Source organism: Tympanuchus pallidicinctus, unplaced genomic scaffold (genome assembly GCF_026119805.1).
Source record: "Tympanuchus pallidicinctus isolate F22 unplaced genomic scaffold, pur_lepc_1.0 scaffold30, whole genome shotgun sequence".
NCBI classification, from domain to species: Eukaryota; Metazoa; Chordata; class Aves; order Galliformes; family Phasianidae; genus Tympanuchus; species Tympanuchus pallidicinctus.
The window spans coordinates 3,205,936-3,229,002 of record NW_026294748.1 but is presented as its reverse complement, the minus strand read 5'-3'; the positions used below and the strand labels follow the sequence as shown (position 1 = coordinate 3,229,002).

The following is a 23,067-nucleotide window of genomic DNA, read 5'->3' as shown; positions in this document are numbered from 1 at the left end:
CGTGGGTTGTGCTGTCTGCCTCTATTATGCTTTTTGCGGTTCTGGGCTCTTACATAAGGATTCTTCCTCCCCATCTCAGATCTGACTCACAGCCGAAAGCATAGCTCCTGTGATCCCACCCTTCTATAAGTGAATTCCTTTCTCAGTATTGTCTCATGTTTAGAAACAATATTTCAGATAAATCTGCTCAACTGCGTTCAGACACTTAAGTAGTCTAAATTATGATTTATAAATGACGTAATTTCTAGTGTGAAATAGAATGTGTCTATTTGGCCACTACTGAGAGCTTACCTGTTAATCTGTTTATTTTTTGGACAACAGATGCCCAAAATATTGGCATGATTGCTGGAGCGGTTTGCGGCGTCGTGGTGGGACTCTGCCTTCTGTTCCTGGTGGTGAGGCTGACAATAAGAAGGAAAGAAAAGAAGAGGTATGAGGAAGAGGAGGCCCCAAATGAAATCAGGTAACACTTCTCCCTTAATCCCCTCCTGTCTTTCAGTCTCCTGTACACCCAGCATGCTCCAAATTAACGTCTCTTTTCGCTCCAGGTTTAAGTAACCCAAGCATTGGTTTCTTAAAAGATCATTCTATAAAGCTTTTATAGTCTACCTGAAACGTCACTGACAAGTTTCACAACTGTTAAGATCTCTGTTGGGAATGCTCTGAGGTTCTCATGGTCTTTCCTGAGTCTTCTGAGCAACTGTGCTGCTGGACTTAGCTCAGGGTGAGAAACCCTTTAAACCTCTGTTTGCAGAGCTGCGAAGCCTCACCCCTGATCAGGTGTCCCAAGAATGCTGACACACGTTCTTTGAACTCATCTGTGTGTGAGCTCTGCCACTCACTCCTCTTGGTCTTCAGCCAATTGAGCTCAGGGAGCAAAGTTATGGGAAAAAGATATATATATATTTCCAGGAATGAGATTTAGCTGCTCCTGTCCCTAAAGAACCCCCTCACCTCATTCCACCTTACTTCTGCCTGCCCTCATATGACACCTACATATGGTTGAGCAGGCATCTTTATAATCCATTCAGCAGCTGATTACTCTGCTGGTGATCAGGTTGCTGGTATGGCCAGTAAGAACGCAGTCTCTGCTCATTGCTTCCCTTGCATTTCTTGTTCTCTATGCTTTCAAACCTTGCACGCCTTTTCATTCTTATCTGAGCCTCTTCCGTCATCTCTTCACACCTCTCTTTCTGGGCCCAGTTACTGTGCTATTTTTACTACTCACATTTTTTAAACCAGCAGAACAGGTCTCTGCTAGTCTCTATAGGTAATCTGTCATTATGAATAAAGATAATAGAGCAGACAATTCTGTCTGAACTGTTTGCACTGATCCAGGGCATTTGTTCCACAGACTTCAAATCCACACTCAAAGAGCCAGTTGTACACACATGTATTCTAAATCCATTTGGCAGAGCTACAGCAAATTCAATCTACGAAATTACTTTGCACAGAATTTGGGAAACCCACTGCCTTGCTCAAACTTCTGGACAAATGTAGCTTGGCGACTTCAGCAAGCAACCATTGCAGCAGCAATTCAGGGTAGTAAAATGTGTAATTGTTTTTGTTCTTGTGGTATGTTTGCAGAGAAGATGCAGAGGCACCCAAAGCCCATCTTGTCAAGCCCAGCTCCTCATCCTCTGGTTCCAGGAGCTCACGCTCGGGTTCCTCCTCAACCAGGTCGACAGCCAACAGTGCCTCTCGCAGCCAGCGGACTTTGTCAACTGAAGCTACTCCCCATCTGACTCCTCCACAGTACAGCCAGAGGGAGGTGGGAGGAAAGGAAACAGAGCCAAAGAAAGTCGACTATGCCAACCTGATGAAAATGGGAGCCACGCTGGTCATGGTGCCTGCCCAGAGCCGAGCGTTCCAGACCGTGTGACTGCTCTGACTTCTGCCATCCAGAAACACGCCACGTACCACCAGCCACATAGGAGTTGTTAGATTAGCTAGTTACCTCCCTGGTCAGCTTAATTTTAGTCACCTGTGACAATCTGCACCACAAGAAGCCCTCCCACTCAACTCTTTCCCAGCACTTGAGGTTCTGAGATGGATTTATTTTATTTTTTTTTTTTAAAGAAAGATAAAATTGAGGGGAAAAGGGAGCCTTCTTTTTAAAGTACCTTTTTAGAAAATGGAACACTGAGCATTTTAAAACTACAGCTAAAAACAATGTCAGCTAAGCGCTGTACAAGAGAAATGAAGCCAAACCTCAGGATTTTTTAAAAGGGATCAACAGAAAGGCATCTAATATTCCAGTGAGGTTTAGGGGGAAGGGGAAAGTCTCCTGTACTGTTTCTGGAGAAGTTTCTAGAAGAATGCATAGTCTTACCTGAAGACCTTGAGGCCATTTGTTTGCTGAGGGTACTCTTGTGGTCAACCTTGAAGGGAACTGACGCACGCTTGCCTTTTCTGCATTCAGTCTTCTAGGGAAATACTTCTGGAAGCTGCAACTAAAGCAGAAAGGAAAGGTCAAGAGATACAGCACAAAGGTATGTGTCTGAACTAACTTCTGTACTAAAGGGAAAGGAGCCCACATGTCAAGGAAGCAGAGATACTTCAATTGCTGGGATGAGATTAATGATACATCCAGAGAAATACGGCCAGGAGCCTGACTGCTTGTATGGACAGCACTGAAAAGCTGCAGTAACTTCACCAGAGTTGTATCTGTGTCACATGAGCCTTAGTGAGATGAGAATTGAATGCTGAAGCCAAAATGAAGGCATGTCTCAAAAACTGAGGGCTGCTAACCAACCAAAAAGCCTGGAGGAACATTTGAAGATGTCTTTGCTACAGCCAGGTTGTGAATTCACCAGTTTAGGCTGAGCCATACGGACCTCAGAGAGCTTTTCCCTCAAGTGTATGAACAGCATTCCTGGACTGACCTTCACACATCCAGGTAAGATGGAGTGAAAGTACACGTCGTGAAGAAAATACACCAGGGACAGGTAAACTTTAAGTGCAATGCTAAGGGAAGGAAGGCGTACTGCCATACACCAACCTGTAGGCCATGCGCTATCCTCAAGGCTTAAACCTTAGCAGGACTCTTAAAAAAGCAGGAGTCATGAAAATACTTTCTGTGATTGTTTGCCAAAGTAGACGTTTTCAAGAGATACAGTCTTATTCCATCTGAAGGCCAATAAGAAATGATGGGAAATAGGGACAGGCTTCCTGTGGGTGCAGATAGCCCCAGAACTGTTTATACTTTCCTCTGAAGGACTTGACTCCGACCACTGCTACACAGAAGACACTGAGCTTGTAGGTTCTAAACTCTTTTCTGAGACTCATCATTCCATTTATTTGAGATCTTAGAAGGTCTGATTGAAATGAGGCCATGTTTGGGCCACTTCCCTATGAGAAATAGTTTTCAAATTTGCCCCGTGCTGAGAACTTCTCTTCCTAAAGCAATCACCATCACACGTGCTGTTTGCTCTCTCTCCTGCAGTCAGCACAACCCCCCCTCCGAAGTCCAAAATACTGTTTGTTGTGGGGAGGGGCCTTGAGCCACCAATTGATAGAAGGGAATCAGCTGTTTGATAAGCTTTTACTTTCACCAGTTCTGCATACTGGGTCATTTTGCCGAGGCACCATTTCAGAGCCACGCTCCTGGGTCAGCTGTGCTCTGATGGATTTGGTTGGAGGTCGCAGCTGCTCAGTGGCTGTGGCTCCTTTTTTTGTAGGCCCTGAAGGCACAGGCACTGCTCCTAAGTGCTTCCAAGGCATTCCAGGACTTGTGAAGTTTGTGGCTTTTAAGTTTGCTGACTGCGATGTCACCTCAGCAGATTGTCTTTGACACCTATTCTATGCAGAGTAAACCAGGAGTGAATTTCTCAGCAAAGCAAACACCCCAAGCAACCGGTACCTCATTAACACAAAATGAGGATAACAGTCCAAACAGTGGAGCTGGTTACAGCATAAGTACCTAATACTGGAGGTTAGTTTGAGTCACAGGCCAGGCCTGCAATTAGCAAAGGGTGCTGTGCTCCATTGCAGCCTGGGGGCTGCTTGGTGCCAGCAAGCAGAATTGCCCCCAGCCTGTGCCCAACAGCCTCTTCCCTGGAGAAAGTTCATTTGAAAGGTATCCCATTTCCAAAGGGACATTTTTTGGGCTCCAAAATCAGGAGTTGCACAAGAGAAACAAATGAATCATAAGCCAAACTTGATTGTGTAGAATAGTGTGTTTAAAGCATTTACTGTCATATACCAGTTATTACTAGTGTGATTAAATGCATACAATGTTATGTAGCTTTCTTATGTCTAAGCAGCTAAACTGAGCTTACATCTCTTCTACCTGCTATAATTGGTGTACTTGTACTGTGTCTGAACAACTCAGAGGAAAGCAAATATTTATTATTGATTCCTTCGAATCAATGATTTCATATTTTTTTTGGTTGTTTTGTAAATAAATGCGCTGCAGCTGAAGTGCTACAGCTCAACTAAACCCGTATCCACGCTCTATCTTCTGTGCTTAGATACACTGCATGCTGTCAAGTTGAATCAAAGGAAAAAAAAGATAAGAGGTAAAAATAGTATTTTTAAGCTAATGAGGACTATGTGTATATTTGTGTAAAAACTGGAGGAAAGCTGCAGGTTTTTTCCTGGCCTACGTTTTGCAACATGGCATGAATTGTGTGAAATCTTGGGTGTGTTGGGGTGAACTGAATTTGGACTTCCACTCCAGTACTTTACCTGAGATGTTATGGCTGAAGACATCGGTGCTGCAGGCTAATGTGGTAAATACTGCCAGTGCAGACACAGCACTGATAAACATCTCCCAGCTCTCCTACTCCCACATACACCAGCTTGCTGCTGAACCACCCTGTGCCTTTCAGCTCCATCTTCTGAGCTGCGCATGAGATGGCGACGAAACCTTGAACAACCAAGAGAAGCAGCATTTAGACAGCTGAGATCTTGACTGCAGATAAATACTTTGAACCAGCTAACAGGAATCTCCAGTCGCAGGGATGTGGGTGGAACTCAGGCTAACTCATAATGGCTCTGGTTCATTTCTCTTGCAGTGGTTTCAGCCTTCTTTCCCCTGGGGGCATTTTGCAAAGAGATCAGACAGCATCAGCAATCTTCTCTATAGCAATCCGGGAGTAGAAGTTGCAACATAATTAGGCAGTATTTAAACCCTCATGACAGCAGTGGTCTCATAGGTGTGTCCTTCTGTCTGTCCCTGATCAATGGGGAACAGCCATTCTGCTGCTTGCTCTTGAGTTGATGACGTCCCAAATCCTGCTGACAGTTTGGAGTTGTGTGACTGCCTCCTTTTGTTCAGTATCAGGAATCTGGGATTATTTTTATTTTATTTTTAACCAAGATCACTTTGTACCGCTGCACAGGGGGGAAAAGGAAGGGCTGCATTAGAAATGCGTCGTTTTCAAACTTCAGGGTGTGCAAATGTGAAGTAAAAACTGCCATTATCACCAATAGGAAGCGAGTTTCTGACAGTCCCCACTGCCCACTTCTCTCGAGCTGCAACAAACCAAACTGGCTTCAGAAAGCAACTTTGGGGTTCATCACTTGGGGAGGGAAAACATCATCATAGAATCATAGAATGGCCTGGGTTGAAAAGGGCCACAATGCTCATCCAGTTCCAACCCTCTGCTGTGTGCAGGGTCACCAACCACCAGACCAGGCTGCCCACAGCCACATCCAGCCTGGCCTTAAATGCCTCCAGGGATGGGGCATCCACAGCCTCCTTGGGCAACCCGTTCCAACGCATCCAGACTGCAGGGCCTTGCTTTCTGCACTGTACTGTGGGCTATTTCAGGCTGCTAACAACCTTTAATTTCTAACGCAGTGACTCATTGGCCGGAGCTCTCCTCCCTGCACTGACTCACCGCTGCTCCGGGCTGCCTTCCCCTGCCGTGCACCCATTGTGCAAAGCACGGTTGCGTATAGGAATGCCGTTGTTTAATTCCCAAGTGCCAGCAGGGCTATTCTTAGGTCCTACTGACGTTCTGCTCGTGCTTTAGAAAAAAGGAAAACCACAGAGCTGCCCATGCAGCCCCTGCGAGCCGGCAGAGGAGCTCAGCAGCGATCTGCTCTGGGCGGAGCGGCTGTTGCATCGCAGCCCCGCTCAACATGGGGAGGGCGATTCGTGCCCCTTATCTTTACAAGCACAGCCTTTGTGCTCCTAAATCCATCCCCAGCTACAAGCTGGGGGCCAGCTTGGCACGGCCGAGTGCTGCGCTCCTTCCCTCCCTTTCCCTGCAGGATCTCAGGTGTGCTCCGTGAATTTGCAGCCCGCGGGCTCATTACGTTCACCCAGAATAAAGCCGGGCACGGCACTGCACAGGCTTGAGGCTGTTTTCCCCCAAACTCCGCCTTCTGTGCTCGGGACCGCGACCCCCCCCCCAGCCTGCCGCCGCCATTTTGCCTTCCCCTCCACACGCAGCAAGCCGCGCGCCCTGCAAAACGAGCTGCCGGCTCTGCGATCCCATTGGACGCCCGCACTGCAAGGCTCCTGCCTTCGCGCGCAAAATATGCAAACGATCCAGTGGTATTTTGCAGCCATTGGCTACCACTTGCTCCCCCGCGCGCTCGCTCTGCCCCCTCCCGCTCCATCAGCCCACGCTAGGCGTTGTCATCATCCGCATGCTGCCATTAAGAGGCTCTCATTGGCTGCCGCCCGCAGGAAGCTCCGCCCTCTTCCGTTGCGGGTGGGGGCCGAGCCGAGCGGTTGAGGGGGGGGACGAAGGGGAAAGCGCATGAAGGTTCGAGAATACCGGCCGGCCGGCGGCCACGCCCCCTTTCCGCTACGCCACTGACGGTGCGTGTTCCGGTAACCTGCCATTGGCTGGAAGGGCTGAGGAAGGAGCGAACGGATTGGCTGGAGACGAGAGAAGGGGCGGGCGCTTCTGGAAGGTTCTGAAGGGATATATAAAGGCGCCGGGGCGGGAGCCGACCGCTCTCATTCAGCAGCACTCTACCAGCAGCAGTCTTTGTGCGCGTCTGCCGCTGTCCGCGCCGCTCAGGTAGTGGGGCCTACTGGGAGGGGGGGGGACATCTTAGGGAGCCCATGGACAGAGATGGTGGGGAAGGAGGAGAGAGGGGTTTGGGGAGTTGAGACTGGTCTGGGGAGTTGAAAAGGGAGAGCTGTTACCGCACTGGTGGCTGCTTTCAGCGTCTGTTTGGGGTTAACGGTTCTCCAAAGTTCCGTTCACCTGGCTTCTCGCTTTTGTCCGTTTCGTTTAGTGGCGGCTGCTCTCCGCTCCACTGCTTTTTGCCTGGGGGAATGGCAGGGGATCAGAGAACCGTATCGTGGGGGGGGGAGAAAGAGGGACCGATTCTGCAGAGCTGTGGGGCAGGGGATCGTGCCTGCACTTTGTGCTGTTTCGAAGGAGGCTGGGGCTCTGCCAGGTCCTGCGGCTGCCAAGCTCAGCCCACGAGAGGCGGCGGGTCCGTTGCCCCGCGGCCAAGATGGCCGCTACGACCACGTGACCGCCATGGGGCATGCTGGGAAATGGAGTCCACGGCCACGTGCGCTGAGCCGCATGGCGCCCGCGCAGAACCTGGGACTGCCTGCGTTGGGCCTGTGCGCTAGGGAGCGACTAGCGGCGAAGTGGAGCATAGCAGCGAGATGCACATCTCTTTATTTTTCTGAGGGGCTCTATGGTTTTAGTTTATTACACTAAGAGCAATGAGCAACTGAATTTATGCTTCGATTTTTTTTTTTTTTTTTTTTCCAGACAAGATGTCGAAGGGACCAGCTGTTGGTATCGATCTCGGAACCACCTATTCCTGTGTTGGTGTATTCCAACATGGGAAGGTGGAAATCATTGCCAATGACCAGGGTAACAGGACCACACCAAGCTACGTCGCTTTTACAGATACAGAGAGGTTGATTGGCGATGCTGCCAAGAACCAAGTTGCAATGAATCCCACCAACACAGTCTTTGGTAAGAAGGCTGCAGGGCTTACATAATAATTAGTACGTGCAGGGAATTAAGGTTGTGATAGTAAGTGTTAGCTGTGGCTGTGTTTTCTAAATTGTAGTTGGATTAGTGCTTTTCTTTCAAAATAAAAGCTTTGTATTTCCTTCTCACTTCTGAAACTGAGCTAATTAGCCAAGGTTATTCTGAATATTTGGGTAATGTGCTTTCTCACCCCACTGTTTTTGGCACTATGTTCAGTGGCCTTGGCTATTCAGCTACTGCTTATCAGTTGCTGTGTTTGCTATGAGAAAATATTGATGAAGCACATGCATCTCCAGGAGATGAGATCTCAGAATGCCTGTTCTGAGGCTTCGGCAGTTTTGGTAACATCAGATAAAACGCAACGTTTGAGGCTTTTGTACAGTATTTTTAGAAGAGATGTTTTTATGTTGGGATTAATACAATTTTACACGATGAACTATTTTTGCAGATGCGAAACGGTTGATTGGACGTAGATTTGATGATTCTGTTGTCCAGTCTGATATGAAGCACTGGCCTTTCACTGTGGTGAATGATGCTGGCAGGCCGAAAGTCCAGGTGGAATACAAAGGAGAGACTAAGAGCTTCTACCCAGAAGAAATTTCTTCCATGGTCCTAACCAAAATGAAGGAAATTGCAGAAGCATATCTTGGGAAGGTATGATCTGGGTCTTCAGCCAAGTGTAATAAATAGCTGTAGGCCATTAATTTCAGATATGCACAGCTCAATCCTTTCCCTTGCTTTTTTGCAGACTGTAACTAATGCTGTAGTCACTGTACCGGCCTATTTTAATGACTCCCAGCGCCAGGCCACAAAAGATGCTGGAACCATTGCAGGGCTCAATGTACTGCGAATTATCAACGAGCCAACAGCTGCTGCTATAGCCTATGGTCTGGATAAGAAGGTATGTTATGTAGTGACAGTTATCTGATGTGGAACTAGTAAACCTGCCAGGTTAATATTAACAATGGAATTGTGTTATGGAAATCATTGTGTGTTGGCTTTTTTTTTTTTTCCAGGTTGGTGCTGAAAGGAACGTTCTTATTTTTGACCTTGGAGGTGGCACCTTTGATGTGTCAATTCTGACTATTGAAGATGGCATCTTTGAGGTGAAATCCACTGCAGGTGACACTCATTTGGGTGGAGAAGATTTTGACAACCGTATGGTCAACCACTTCATTGCTGAATTCAAGCGCAAGCACAAGAAAGACATCAGTGAGAACAAGAGAGCAGTTCGTCGCCTTCGTACTGCGTGTGAACGTGCAAAGCGTACCCTGTCATCAAGCACACAAGCCAGTATTGAAATCGATTCTCTCTATGAGGGTATTGACTTCTACACATCCATCACCAGAGCTCGTTTCGAGGAGCTGAATGCTGACCTGTTCCGTGGCACCCTGGATCCTGTGGAGAAGGCCCTGCGGGATGCCAAGCTGGACAAGTCACAGATCCATGACATCGTGCTGGTTGGGGGCTCTACTCGCATCCCAAAGATTCAGAAACTGCTTCAAGACTTCTTCAATGGCAAAGAGTTGAACAAGAGCATCAATCCTGATGAAGCCGTGGCTTATGGTGCAGGTAATTACAGCTGACAAAATGTGTTCTCTGTATTAGGGTGGGTTTCTCAGCGAGCAGGGCGCTGTCTGAACTGGTTTCAAAGCAGTGCAGGTCTGGTTTCTCCCACCTGGGTTGGTACTGCTTTTGAAAGCAACGAAACTTGGACTTGCAATGATGAATCGGATTCCAAAGCCATTCGTAGTTTCCACCAGAAGTCTACTGATGATGGCCAAAACCTTCCTTGGATGTCTGAGCGAGCTGTGAGGCCAGCTGTAGCACGTGGTCCCTCTGGTACAAGGTTCTTAATGTTCTGTTCTTCTTCCACAGCTGTTCAAGCTGCAATTCTGTCTGGAGACAAGTCTGAAAACGTCCAGGATCTGCTACTGTTGGATGTGACTCCTCTGTCTCTGGGTATTGAGACTGCTGGAGGTGTCATGACGGTCCTGATCAAGCGCAATACCACCATTCCCACCAAGCAGACTCAGACGTTCACTACTTACTCTGACAACCAGCCTGGTGTGCTGATTCAGGTAGGTGTGCAGCACTCGGATGATCTGGCATTTCACAATGATGCGTTGTACAATCTGCCAGTGGTTGATACCTGACGTAAATTTTATGCAAGACATCTTGCAATTAGTTACCACTAATGAATAACTGGTTGCAGTGATGAAAGTGATTCCTAGGCCATTCGTAGTTTCCACCAGAAGTCGAAAGACGTGTGTTGGTCCAAGTACCTTCCTTGGATGTCTGAGCGACCAAAGCACTTCAGTCTTACGGTGGTCTGTGATAACTGTGCATAGTTAAGGCTGATGCATTTGTTCCTGCTTGTACTGTAGGTGTATGAAGGAGAACGTGCTATGACTAAGGACAACAACTTGCTGGGCAAGTTCGAGCTGACTGGCATTCCCCCTGCTCCCAGAGGTGTACCTCAGATTGAAGTAACCTTTGATATTGATGCCAATGGCATCCTGAATGTGTCTGCTGTGGATAAGAGCACTGGCAAGGAGAACAAGATCACGATAACAAATGACAAAGGTAAATAACTGTGGTTCTGAGGGTGGAACACTGGGCAGGGTCCCTTCAGGAAACTGAAGTGTCCAATTTGGTTTTGTACTGAGACTAGGTAATGATACATGTCCATATACCAGAGGACATATGAGCCTTGGCTTTTAATGAAGTAATCCTTCAGCTTATCAAAGCCTGTGAAGTCATTTGAGATATAAGCACTTGAAAATCATGAGTCTTGCATTCGTATCTAAGTTAGTTTAGATAAATGTGTAATTCTGTACGTATATAGCAGGTTAGTAATGCTCTACTCAAAATGGTTGACCAGGAAGTTGTAACATGAAATGTTCTGTGTTCTGCAGGCCGGCTGAGCAAGGAAGACATCGAGCGGATGGTTCAGGAAGCAGAGAAATACAAGGCAGAAGATGAGAAGCAGCGTGACAAAGTGTCTTCTAAGAACTCCCTGGAGTCCTATGCATTCAACATGAAAGCTACTGTTGAAGATGAGAAGCTCCAGGGCAAGATTTCTGATGAGGACAAACAGAAAATCCTGGACAAATGCAATGAAATCATCAACTGGCTGGACAAGAATCAGGTATGGTGCACTCTGTGTTTGGTCAGTGTTGGTCTCCAGCACTTCTTCCAAGTTGAAAGCCAGCTCTGAAGGAGGGATTGTTACTGGTTGCAGTGATGAAAGTGATTCCTAAGCCATTCGTAGTTTCCACCAGAAGTCGAAAGACTTGTGTTGGTCCAAGTACCTTCCTTGGATGTCTGAGCGACCACAGTTAGTGAGCACAGAGCTTTCTCCTCTCCTAATTGAGACTAATGAGCAGAAAAGTCTCATCTTCTGTACTGCTTCATGGGTAGGCTGGCTTTATTGGGCAAAGTAGGATTTTTTTTCATGCAAGTCTAGTTCAGGTCTAACTCTGGTTGTGTTGGGCAGCCTTGTTCCTGAGGCTGACTGGCACTAGATGGCTTTGTTTAGCTTGCAGTGCTCAGGCTGTATCTGTCCACTTGTGGCAACAGCAGATGCTGAGCTCTCTGTCTCTTTCAGACTGCTGAGAAGGAAGAGTTCGAGCACCAGCAGAAAGAGCTGGAGAAGGTGTGCAACCCCATCATCACCAAGCTGTACCAGAGCGCAGGTGGGATGCCTGGAGGAATGCCTGGGGGCTTCCCTGGTGGTGGAGCTCCTCCCTCTGGTGGAGCTTCTTCTGGACCAACCATCGAGGAGGTGGATTAAAGATGCTGGGAAATGCATTCCACTAGCAGTTAGTGTTGGAGGACCCCTGCCTGGGGGTTAGATTGAAGGATCCAAACCTGTAGGCACATCTGGGTATATTGCCAGATTAAAACTCCATAACTGAGCTGCTGTAAAGAAAAAAAATAAATAAAAATAAAATTAATTTTCTGGGCATTTTAGATACTTGAACATGTGCACAGGAGGGGAGGTGAATACCATTGCACTTTACAGTACTGTAAACAAGTGGAAATGCAATTCATGTCTTAAAGAATAAAAACTATTTAATGGGCATCACAATGTTTCTCTGTTGGATTCTTTGTATGGTAAGGACTAACGTGTCAAAACACTGCATAGAATTCTGTTCTCCAGGTTTTTTTTTATCATAAAGCTTTCATTGCTTTATGATAACTGAGTGAAAGCCTTCTCTGGCTCCAACAGCAAAGGCCAAATGTAAGCAGCCAGCTTTCTGAAGGAACTGGTTGTGCAATAAATTGTAAATTACAGATTAGTAATTAGCAAAGGTGCTGAGTTGCTGGTTAGGAATGTGAGAGCATCTCTACAAGTAAGCATAAGCTAAACTTCCAGCTTCAAAGGCTCTAGGATCCCTCAGTATTGTTTTTAAAGCAAAGCTTGAATATCTTCATGCAGTTAATCATGAATGCCTGATGGCAACTTTTCAGTATCTGAAGGGGGACTATGAGAAAGGAGCAGACTTTGGCAGGGTCTGTTGGGAATGGAGGAGAGGGGTTGGTTTTGAAGAAAAAATAGTGTGGATTTGAGGGAGGTGTGGTTTCATCATTGCAAGATGTGAGACAGGTTCCCCATGGAGGTGGTGTTTGCTGGGACAGGGAGTCCAAGTCAGGCTGGGTGGGACTGGCAACCAGAAGATCAAATTGCCCAAAGCCTGTTCTAACCTGGCCTCGGGTTACCTCCAGCCTTGGTCCCCCAGCATGAGACAGGCATGGAGCAGATCTAGAGAAGGGCCACAAAAAGAAGCAGAGGTGTGGAGCCCCTACATGATGGGGAAATGAAGGAGCTGTGCTTGGTTAGGCTTGGGGGAGGCTCTGAGGCTTGTAACAGCCTTCCAGTGCTTGAGAGAAAGCAGGAAATAGGCTGGCTTTACTCATCTGATAGCGATAGAACAAGGGTGAAGTGTTTAAACTAGAAGAGGTGAGGTTTAGGTTAGATGTTGGGTGGAAACTCTTACTCAGAAAGTGGCCCTGGCAGTGCTGCCCATAGAGCTGCAGTGCCCCATCCTGGAGGTGTTGAGGTGTGATGCACTCAGCCCATGGCATGAGGGTTGGAACTGGGTGGGCTTTAAGGTCCCTTCCAACCCAGTCATTCAGTGATGGCTTGAATTCTTTGTGTTAGGTTTTGCTTAGTGATTGCAAATCAACTTCTGAAACTGCATGAGCTTCAGAATGAACTGCTCTTAGAGCTAGCTATGGTAAACCCACAGTAGCAAACATGTTTTTAAATATGGAGGGAAAAATAAGCATTTACCAGCTCTAAGGTTCTGTACCTGTGCTCCTTGGGGAATTATCAGGGATTGCTTATCATCCAGAGAAGTCATTGCTGAGCTGGGAGGTGGCTTTGTGCTGCCTACGAGTCACATCAGTGGGGAAGGGTGACGCACAGGCGCTGTGATAGGAAAATATGGTACTTAGTTACAGACTGCTGTGCACCCTTCTATTAGAACTGTAGTTTGGGGCTGCACCCGTTAGAAGTGATCATTTTTTAACCTGGTTCTTGAGTGACAGCATTTTCCTCTCTTCCCTGGTCTACTTCTTTCTCAGTACGGGGAAAAGACTGAGCTCCTACAGCAGTGCTGAACCAAAGGGGGGAAAACGAAGGGCTGACAGCTTCACATTCCCACTCTGCCTCTGTAGGGCGCTCTCTCTGGCCAGGTGGATTTTCAGGGCTGCTGAAACGCTATGAGAAGAGCAGCAGAAGGCATTTCTAAAGGGTACAAGTCTTCACAGGGCATCTCAGCAGGTGTTTAAATCCTGCACTTACACGCACGTTAGATTCCAATTAGGGTTTCTGATAGGAAAAGGCTGTGAAGGAGGCTGATAGCCCTGATAGGGGTCCCAACACGAATCAGCTGTGGGGGAGGCTGCAGTCTGCCGACCCCCAGTGTCCTGCTGAGCTCCTGCCACCAGGGGCCACTCTCTGCCTGTGTAATTTCTGACAATCACTCATTTTCCAGGATTTAAAACCAAATCCCCCAAAAGTTTTTATTTAAGAGGTCTCAGCAGCATCTTTTTAAGGCATTCATGTCCTACTAAAAGCGTGCAATGCTTTCATTTCTGTAACAGAGGCTAAATGAAATCGGTCTGGGGAAAGTTTTATCTTTGCAAATGGTGGATGAGTAAAACCAGCACTGCTTTACAGTCAGAGCAGGGATTTACAACGAGCAATGTTGTCTGCTTGGGGGACACTCACACCAATGACACGTAACCACAGGTAGATGCACACAGGAGGCACGAGGCAAGGAGAGAAAAAGGGCTGTGGGTGAAACTTGGGGTCACACCAACACTTGGACCAAAGTATGGGCAGACTGCGTTAACACAAAGAGAGGCCAACCTAGGAACTTTTAGCACTCACAATAACAAGCTTAAGAACAAAGCTGCCCAAAGATTTTTTTTTGTCTGCAAGGTAGGGGAACTGTTTTTAGGTTAACGTATGGATAAACGAAGGAAACACCACACAGGGCAATAAAAGCTGTTTTTCCCCTTTTCTGTACAGAGTTTCTTAGGTGAATACTGAGGGATGGGTTTGAAGCCCTCCCAGGTGCAGCTGAGGAGCAGCAGAGCACCTGCAGGGCTGCTGCCTCAGGTGTGGGAGCTGAGGGAAGGAAAGCAGTGAGCTACACAGCTTTAATTTCTGCATTTCATGAGAATTTGTGCTTCTTCAGAAGTGACAGCTTTATTTGCTGTATCAGTGAGGAAAATCTGTTGCTGTAGGTGAGAGCAGAGGCAGCCGGAGCATCTGTTGGTCACTGCAGGGCTATGTGGAAGGCAGATCCCATGCTCACATTCCAGCTTTCCCATCTAGAAAGTCTGGCAGCAGAGCTCCTATGGCAACAGCTGGATGTGTGCCCCTCAGCTCCTGTGCTCTGCAACACAGTGATTTCTCCTGGTAAGATCAGAGCAGTTATTCCCCTGCCTTAAGGTCTGTGCCACGTGAGCCACCTCCTGTGATTGCTGCCTCATTGGAAAAGGCAAAATTAATTCCTGCTTTGCTCAGGGGGGGCTCAGGAAATGCTGGGTCTCATCTCCCTGGAAAGTCTGAAGGAACTGTTGTCTCCTAATGCTGTGAGGTTGCATTACACCCATGATGACCTGTATCAAACTCTGGGCTCTGAGCGCTCTCTGCAAGCACCAGAGCACCTTTCAGCACACTTTGCTTTAATGCTGTAAGGGAATGGCCATTTGTTGTGCCTTTAGCACCGCAGTGCTGCTGGAGCAGTGCTAAGTCTGTCTGCCTGGAACTGAAATGCTGAGGAAAGAGCTCTCCTACAGGTATGCAGGGTTCTCAAATGCTTTAGAAAGAGACTTGCCAGTGCAGTAAAACACAACTAAACTGACTCTTAGCACTAACCAGTGTTGGAGGCCTTAGAAAGCGTAACAAACTTTACAGTAAATGGACTGAGGGAAGTTTTTTGCTTGGTACTGCAGCAGTGGGGGCTGAATGTGGTTCTGCTGAGGAGAAGGAATCCCCTGCACAGGGCTGGAGTTTGTTCCAGGTTTGGGCTGCTGTGCTCTGAAAGCTGCGTGGATGCTGCTGAGGGCCTTCTGCATTCATTCCTTGGGGCAAATGAAATCTCTGCTCCTTGTCAAAGTGCTGAGGTGTTTGTGTAGGGGTGTTTTCTGAGATGCAGTGCTGTGGCTGCTTTGTAGAACAAGCAAGGAGGGCACTACTGTTTTTCCACCGAAAAACCTCCAATGTGTGGGGATTTTAACTCTTGAAAGCAACTGCACAGCACCCAGCCTGAGATATGGATCAAGGTACAGGCAAATCTGATGGGTGATCTGCCCCTTCGCTGGATATATTAATAACACTGTCTTTAATTAGAAAGAAATGGGTACTCGGCAGCCCTGCTGGCAGCTTCCCTCCTCCCCATGCACTTTCTCTGCTCTTCCTCCACCATCCCACCTCACCATCACCATCCCTTTCCTGTTGACTTTCCAACAGCACCTAATTCTATTATTCGGAATGATTTCCCACCGGGCAGTAGTTTATTTCTGTCATCAAATCTCAGATGAAATCTTCAGACATGAAATATTTAGCCCGGTCCCAACAAATCGCACATAGTGTTAACGTGTCACAAGCTGCCTGGAGACAGCATTAGGCTGTAATTTGAAAGCGAGTGAAGTGATAATGCCATGCGCACTTCTTTTGTGAGCCTGCATTAATGTATCTCTTGCCAAGGCTGGCCATTGACAGCAAATCGACTCACACTAATAGTATGCAGGAGGGTGGCAAAATTGGGGGTGATGCAGAAAATAAAGCGTATTGACCAGCCAACTGCAGTGCCTCTGTAGCCTTTAATCTATTACTGCCCTTGATGGGGGTGTTTTAATGCAACTTTACCGTCAATCGCATTTATAGTCGCACGCTCTGCCTGCTGGGGAGCACTGTGAAAATGGCAGAACTTGGGTCATGCTGTTGCTTAGAGCTCATAGGTATCGATTGTGGCTGGGCTCAGGAGTTTGAGTTATAATTATTTCATTAAACCATTTAATGGTTATCAAATATGAACCCTTCTGCCGTTCCATTTAGCAAGTGCCGCGTGCTTTAAGTTTTATTGTTAATCCATGTTGATCTTATTTCTCTTAAATTGTCTGATGCTCCCAAGTGGTCCCCGTCGCCCTGCCGAGGCTCTCGGCCATCGATCCCAGGAGAGCCGCACTCAGCGGCTGCTGCACGGCCCAGGCAGATGGGGCTGAGTGTGGGGCTGCAGTGAGCAAACCTGGAGCATCACCCCAAATCACAGCCGGGCAGCCCAGGCCCCTCTCTGAGCTGGCTGTGTCGTGGTAGAGTCGTGCTGTTTGGACAGGGCCTCAGTCTCCTACTTAATAGGGGATGAATTGTGCCTCAGTTTCCCCCTTTGCTTGAATGGACTTACCTGTTTTTCTTTTTTGCTCACTCATTTGAGGTTTGTGCAGATTCTGGGAACCAAAATCCTCCTGTTATTCAAAGTTCCTGTCTGTAACAGAAGGAGAATGTTCTCCTTCCAAAGCACTCCTGATTCTTTTAATGAGAATGAGTACAATGATGTTTTCCTCATGTACCTGAAATGTGGCTGCATCCCACTTGGTCCCAGGCACTTGAGGCAACCTTAACATCATGATGGGACAAACACAGCCCATTCCTGGCAGTGATATCCTCAGTTATCTGTGCTGAAGGGAATTGGAAGTGGTTCAGTTTGCTGTGTTACTGCTGTAGGGCTGCAGGGCACCATAAAAACAGGCAGCTCTGGAGGAGGTTTGGTTGCTCCAAAAGCCCTGCAGGAACCACAAGAGCTGTAAAACTCCCAGAGATGCCATCACTGCTCTGGGCGCATCCTGTGCTCTCACACCCAAATGCCCTTATGGTTAAAGCATGAAAAAGCTGAGGGAAAGCTGCTCTATGGGGACAGGGAAGCGTGGAGGCAATGTCTTGGTATGCATTTGTATTCCAGATCCATGGAGAGCCTGTGTTCGTTGGCACCTTGTCATTAAAACCTCTGGAAAAGCTATACCTTAATTTGAACAAACCGATTCCTTTTTTCTGCAGGCAGGAGATACAGTTCCTGCAGAGTCCTTTATCAGTATTCTGCGCTGCCTTCTGGCAGCTGCTCATTTTGTGTTGCCTCAACCTATGCTGACCTCATTTTCTATCACAGAGCAGTGAAGGATTTGGTAAAAATTAGTTATATTAGTAGCTCCCGATACAGCCAGTTTATTTGTGATATGACAAATATTTCAGCCATTAGGATCTTTCCGTCTCTTAGCAGCTTAAATGCACTCACTTATATTCCAAATCACTGCTTAATTTAAAAGCCTATTTGTTGAGATTGTTGCAGGCATGAAGGAAAATGCAGAACGCTCACCCCTGCAGATAGGATGGAGCAGCACCGCGGCCGAGCTGGCGATTGGGTCCCCACTCTGTAACTTCACACCCAGCACAGTAATCACACAGCACCAGGCAGCAGCACAGCAATTCCACAGAGGAAGTAGGGATGTGAGATGCTGGGGGAGGCTGGGTGGCTTCTCCCCACCATGAAGTGTTTGCTGGCCCTGCCTTGGTTTCCCCGTTTGCCGCCATACGAGTTTATCTGGGGACAAACAGGCAGGAGGTGTTGTTTCGGTGTGGGCAGGTGGTTCGTGTTTGCTGTGATCTGAGTATTTCTGAAAATTGAAGTCATGGTGATGCCTGATTTCTTCAGCCCTGTTTGCCTCTTCTTCATCCCAAGCTGAGGGAGGGAGGAGTTCGGGGCGCCCCATCAGCCAGGCTGATTCCTACAGTCAGAAGGCTTCATTTAGGGACTGCTCCCTTCTTGTTAGAGGTAACACTGGCAGGTAGCTCCAGGGTTGCTTTAGGAGACACCATTTTCCTTCCCAAGAGCCCAATAAATCATCCCAAGCTGCGTTTGCTCTGCCCATCCATGTGTTCTCTGTGCCAATGTCTCAGCTCTCCTTTGACTCACACCTCTCCCTAAAGGAGCAACACCTTCCCTTCTGGTGTCCCAGGGCCTGCAGAGCTGTAAGTGGAGCAGAGCTTTCAGTGCCTGGTGCCCCCCAGCTGCAGGAGCAGCTTTCTGCCCCTGTGATGCTGGTTCCCCAACAGATGTGCTCAAATTCACGGGCAGTAGCTGCTCAGATCTAGCAAAAGGGAGTGCCAACGGAATCTGGGTTGGTTTTGTTAAATGTGAGTTTTCATGCAACCACTTTCACAGTGCCCCCCACCTAAAAGCTTCACCCTGATCCCATCAGGTGTATGGGCCATTTCCTTGGACTTTTGGGAGGGGCAATCTGAGGCTGAAGCTCCCAGACAACGTGTGAGAAGGACCCACAGGTTGATGTGATTGCCTGCCTCACTCCACCAAAAGATCAATTCCTCACTCTGGGGCACCCAGAGTTTTGCAGGGCAGGTGGAGCACAAGCTTGTGAACTGCAGAGCAAAGAGAACTGGAGGAATTCACCATCTCTTAAGATGCCATTGCAGGAGGTGCTGCTGCTCGGGAGGTTTTGCCCAGATTGCTGCTCCTATGGGCTCAGAGGCCATCGCCTCCTGCCAGCAGTTCTGCAGGGCAGGCTTTGTGGTTGTGAAGCAGAACCAAAAGGAGTCTATCAGCAAAATGCTGCAGTTGCTGCTTTTGATCGTCTGCTGGGATGCGTGACATCTTCTCTCAAGGTGGGTTATCTCTAAGAATGTTTGCTACTTCTATAGCAGTTAACGGCAATGATTCTGACTGAAAATAATTACCCAAAGGCTATGCAGCCTTGAGAAATTCTCCTGCATATTTCACAATTAAGGAGTGATGATGAAAGTGTATTTAATAGCTAGAAAAACCCTGGCAAAGCAGGAGCAAACTGCAATTCCTGCTTAGTTTCACAGTTCAACTTGCAAGACTCTAGGAGTTCGAATGCTGATGGAAGTGGATCGATTTTCTCCTGTATTGAATGCATCCAAAAAAAAAAAAGAATCTCAACAAAAAGACCCAACCCACCTCCCATGATGCGAGTCCCATGGTTCCAATTAAAATCACCTGTTAACTTTAAAAGGTCTCTTTTTAAAAGGGGTTTCAAAGATTTTCATTTAATTGATTCAATGTAAAATGCCCTTTACAATCACCACTACAAACTACTCGTTTCCCACTGAGTAAGACCCAATTTGAGATGTTTATCAAGACTTTGCACTCTTTCCACTCTTCATACTGAGTTCTTAAGTTCCTTATTGACAGCCTGCATCTGTCAGCGATGGATATTTTTAGTTTGTTGCAAGAAAGCTTTTAAAAGGTTGGAATGGCTTGATTTTGTCTCGGTGGTCTCAAGCAATAAATCAGCTCTGAATGGCCTCGTGGGCAGTGCTGGCTGCCCTTTATTTCAGAACAGCAAAATGACAAGATTTAACACGTTTCTCTTTTTCCTCCTCTGAGTATCTCCACGAAGGCAGTGTTGTTTAGTGCAGAGATTACACCCTTCCTTATGGGGGGCTGTTTCATTTCCTTATGATGGACTTCACCACTCATAAACACTGTGGCATCGATTGGCTTCTACTGAAGTCTCCACAGCTTAGTAACATAAATAAGGCTGAAAGAGCACAGAAATGACCCAGGAGGAAGAGAAAACGGTGGGGGAAAAGAGAAATGTCAGGGTAAGGGATGCAGAAATAGCAGCCCACCTCGCCGGGAAGTTTGAGGCAGCAAAGGAGCCTTACCCAGGGGAAGGCAGCTCTGTCTGGGGGCAGCGCTTGGGGCAACCCGAGAAGAGGAGTCACTCCGGAGCTCAGCGCAGCCCCAGCGCTGCAGCCCTGCACCTTTCGCTGCGGGGCCGCCAGATGGAGCCCGGCCCCGCTGTGCCCCGCACACCGCATCCCTTCTGGGCTGGTGTTTGCTTGAGAAGGGCTGCTTCTCTGTTCGCTGTTCTCTTGTCAAAGAAAAGGAGCTGAAAGATCGCGTTGTCAGCTGCAGGGCAAACGCCACCGCAGTGGTGATAGAGCTTTGAGGCAGGGCAGGCTGTAAGCAGAAGGGGAAAAGTTGGAAAAGTGGCACCAGCCCTGCTGAGAGATGAGATGCTGTGCCCGTGTCCAGCTCACCCCACTGCAGTTCCTTTGGAGGATGCTGATGGCTTTATGGCTCTCTTGGGTGCTCCCTTCCTTGACCCATCATGTTCATTCCCAGCCCAAGGATGAAGGGATGCAAGGGAAGACCTGGAGCAGCTGTAAGCTGAGCTTTTCCTTTTCTCCAGGTGGGCTGCGCTGGTTGATGTGGGCTCAGCACAGGCAGCAGGGGCTGGGGTGAGGAAGGGATGCTGTGGGAGCAGGCCAGGCAGGTGGGGAAACTGAGGCAGGAGGAGCTGTGCCTGTGGCTGCTTCAGGGATGCATCAACCTCAGGCCTGGGTATGATTCTGCTCTGCCTCCTCAAACCCCTTTTGTCGGCGTTGCTCAGAAGTTAATGCTGCACTTTCTCTTTATTAAAGTACACTTAGAGTCACTTTGTGTACCCAGCCCAACTCACTAACCTGGCTTTGCTGTTCATAGGGTAGCCTCATAAATTACCCTAATTACAGTTTCACAAACAGAGAGTTTGTTTCCACACTTTCAATGAAAAATCTGGCCGGGCCACAGAGATGTTAGCTTGCAGCCCCCGATGCAGACATGATGCTTACAAACCACAACAGGTTAAGGAGTCCAACACAAAGGTGATAAATATGGTGTAATTATGGGTTATTGTAGGAGCTTAATTAGGGTAGCTGTAATTAGCCTGTTTTTCCCTATCTTCATTTAGCAGCTAACAAAATCATACAGAAAATATTTTAATTTAAAAGGCCTCCTCAGCATAGAGTTACTAGAAGAGACTTAATTGCTCATTGATGACTGTGAGGTGGAGAAATCACTCCTTTTGTGTCAGGAGCATTAAAAGGCAAGGATGTTAGCCAAAAAAAAATAATAATAATAACACCCAACAGATTTAACCATACAATACAGGCTTCAGTCCACACTAAAACCGAGGAGCCCTCACCTCTGGCTTGGTAAGGCTCCACTTGCCAGCTGGCACCTGAAGCTCTGGGCAGCTCTCCATCCCTCTCCTGGGCTCCAGGATCTCTGCAGTGGGGCTCTGAGTTGGTTTTTCCTCTTCCCTGAGGAGTTTTAGAGGAAAAGGAGAGAAACTTGGCAAGTTTCTGGCCGTGGTTTTAGCAGAACACAGGCATAAAAAGCAGTGGTTTTTAATTTGGGTGTTCAGGGTCCAATTAAGTCCTTCTGCTGTTTGTGTTTGAAATCTTGGTGCTGTTGGAACCTCCTAAAGTCCTTAAGAGCCCTGGCATGAGCAGCAGGCTGGTGGGAGAGTGAAAAGCTCCCTCGTGTGGGATCTGCAGCCTCTAACCAAGCAAAAAACACAGCATTACTGAGTTTCCTTCTGCTTAAACAAAATAACCAGCTCCCTGACTACTGCTGCTGGTTGGTAAAGGGTCACGGCTCACATTCAACATAGCAGGGTTTTGAGGTGGTACTGTTTTGAAAGAAGCCCCTCCTGCTAGCTTCTCTGTGGATTAGGTTGCTCATTTACTGGCTTGAAAACATTTTTCTGTTCACAAGCTGAACAGATGAGACTCAAAGATTCTTCTCTTTCTTGTTCACTTAGGGGTGAAAAATTGCCAACAAGAATTCAATTAGCATCATATCTGCTTAGCCTGGGCTGCACTGAGGATCTTCCTATCCCCATACTTTCGCTGCATCATCTTCACAATAGCAGCATCTGCTTTATTATGAGTTGCCTAATTGATTCTGACATGGCCAGTTATTATATGGTAACAATGTCCTCCAGGGTGAATAGTTGCAGGGAAAAGGAGGGGTGATAACAAAGATGTTTTTCTTCTGTTTCTCGGTCCTCTTTTCAGAATTAAAAGCTGAGGCTGACCTTGTTCACAGAAAGGCCTCTAACTTTTGGACCTAACTTACTTGCAAATGCAGGTGACAGATTTCCCTTGAAAAAGTATATATATTTTTAATATATATGTATATATTCAAACATTTAATTGAAAAGGCATATTCAAGAATATCAGGAAGGCTTCCAATTGTTTGGAAAGGGATTGACATCGAGATAAAAACAAAATTTTCCTTTTTCATTTGTGGCAAGCATGGAAGGGTTGGTAATGAAAGGCAGCAGGTTCATAAGCTCAGCTGGTACAGTTTGAAAACCTGAGTGCTCTTGGAAGCTCCTGAATCTTTTCTCAATAGCCACTGGCTCTTAAAGGGGGTGTGAGGTCAGAAGTAAGATATTACTCTTCCATAGGAGTTGTAAAAATATCCTGGCTTTTCCTTCTAAGAAAACAGGGGTGCATTTAAGTGTGCAAAACTTCTTATTGGGCTGGCATTGCTGCCAAGTTATGGAGCACCTGTAAATCATGTTTGCTATGGGAGAGGGAACCAGAAGAAGTCAGGTGGCAGTCAGAGCTGTCAGGGGCAGAGAGGTGGTGAGATGAGCTCTGTAGCTGGCTGCCAGCCTGTCTTCATGCAGTGTTGTCTGCAAGGCTGGAGCATAATGTGGCTCCTAGCACTGAACAGTTTTACGAACTGGCTTGACTTCATTTGACTTTTCTGTGTGTAATATCAGCAGAAGCACTCTTGTTCTTGAT

At 47.3% G+C, this 23,067-nt stretch overlaps 2 protein-coding genes and 3 non-coding genes across 5 annotated transcripts in view; all 5 read left to right on the top strand.

The window, feature by feature from the left end:
- CLMP (CXADR like membrane protein) overlaps positions 1-2,072 on the top strand; it is a 37,092-nt gene extending 35,020 nt beyond the window's left edge. Inside the window, exons 6-7 of the mRNA XM_052697317.1 lie at positions 322-463; positions 1,588-2,072. Coding sequence (XP_052553277.1) covers positions 322-463; positions 1,588-1,882 — 437 coding nt within the window. The 3' untranslated portion in view covers positions 1,883-2,072. The remainder of the gene's footprint in view (positions 1-321; positions 464-1,587) is intronic.
- A 4,776-nt stretch (positions 2,073-6,848) lies between these two features.
- On the top strand, positions 6,849-12,018 carry HSPA8 (heat shock protein family A (Hsp70) member 8). The gene is made up of 9 exons (XM_052697411.1): positions 6,849-6,983; positions 7,698-7,907; positions 8,374-8,579; positions 8,674-8,826; positions 8,942-9,497; positions 9,804-10,006; positions 10,313-10,511; positions 10,844-11,076; positions 11,536-12,018. Exons 2-9 carry the CDS (start codon positions 7,703-7,705, stop codon positions 11,719-11,721), a joined length of 1,941 nt encoding a protein of 646 aa, XP_052553371.1. The 5' UTR covers positions 6,849-6,983; positions 7,698-7,702; the 3' UTR covers positions 11,722-12,018.
- On the top strand, positions 9,643-9,733 carry LOC128087689 (small nucleolar RNA SNORD14). Its single transcript, XR_008209941.1, has one exon. It is a non-coding gene; the product is annotated as a small nucleolar RNA SNORD14 (small nucleolar RNA).
- On the top strand, positions 10,135-10,231 carry LOC128087690 (small nucleolar RNA SNORD14). The gene has a single exon (XR_008209942.1). It is a non-coding gene; the product is annotated as a small nucleolar RNA SNORD14 (small nucleolar RNA).
- Positions 11,164-11,260, top strand: LOC128087688 (small nucleolar RNA SNORD14). The gene has a single exon (XR_008209940.1). It is a non-coding gene; the product is annotated as a small nucleolar RNA SNORD14 (small nucleolar RNA).
- Positions 12,019-23,067: the final 11,049 nt, after the last annotated feature.

Bases quoted from the DNA above. Each gene is read 5' to 3' on its own strand.
- HSPA8 (XM_052697411.1), top strand. From the start codon at position 7,703: ATGTCGAAGGGACCAGCTGTTGGTATCGATCTCGGAACCACCTATTCC. The intron at 8,580-8,673 runs GTATGATCTGGG...GCTTTTTTGCAG, and splicing joins CAGAAGCATATCTTGGGAAG to ACTGTAACTAATGCTGTAGT. The intron at 10,007-10,312 runs GTAGGTGTGCAG...CTTGTACTGTAG, and splicing joins AGCCTGGTGTGCTGATTCAG to GTGTATGAAGGAGAACGTGC.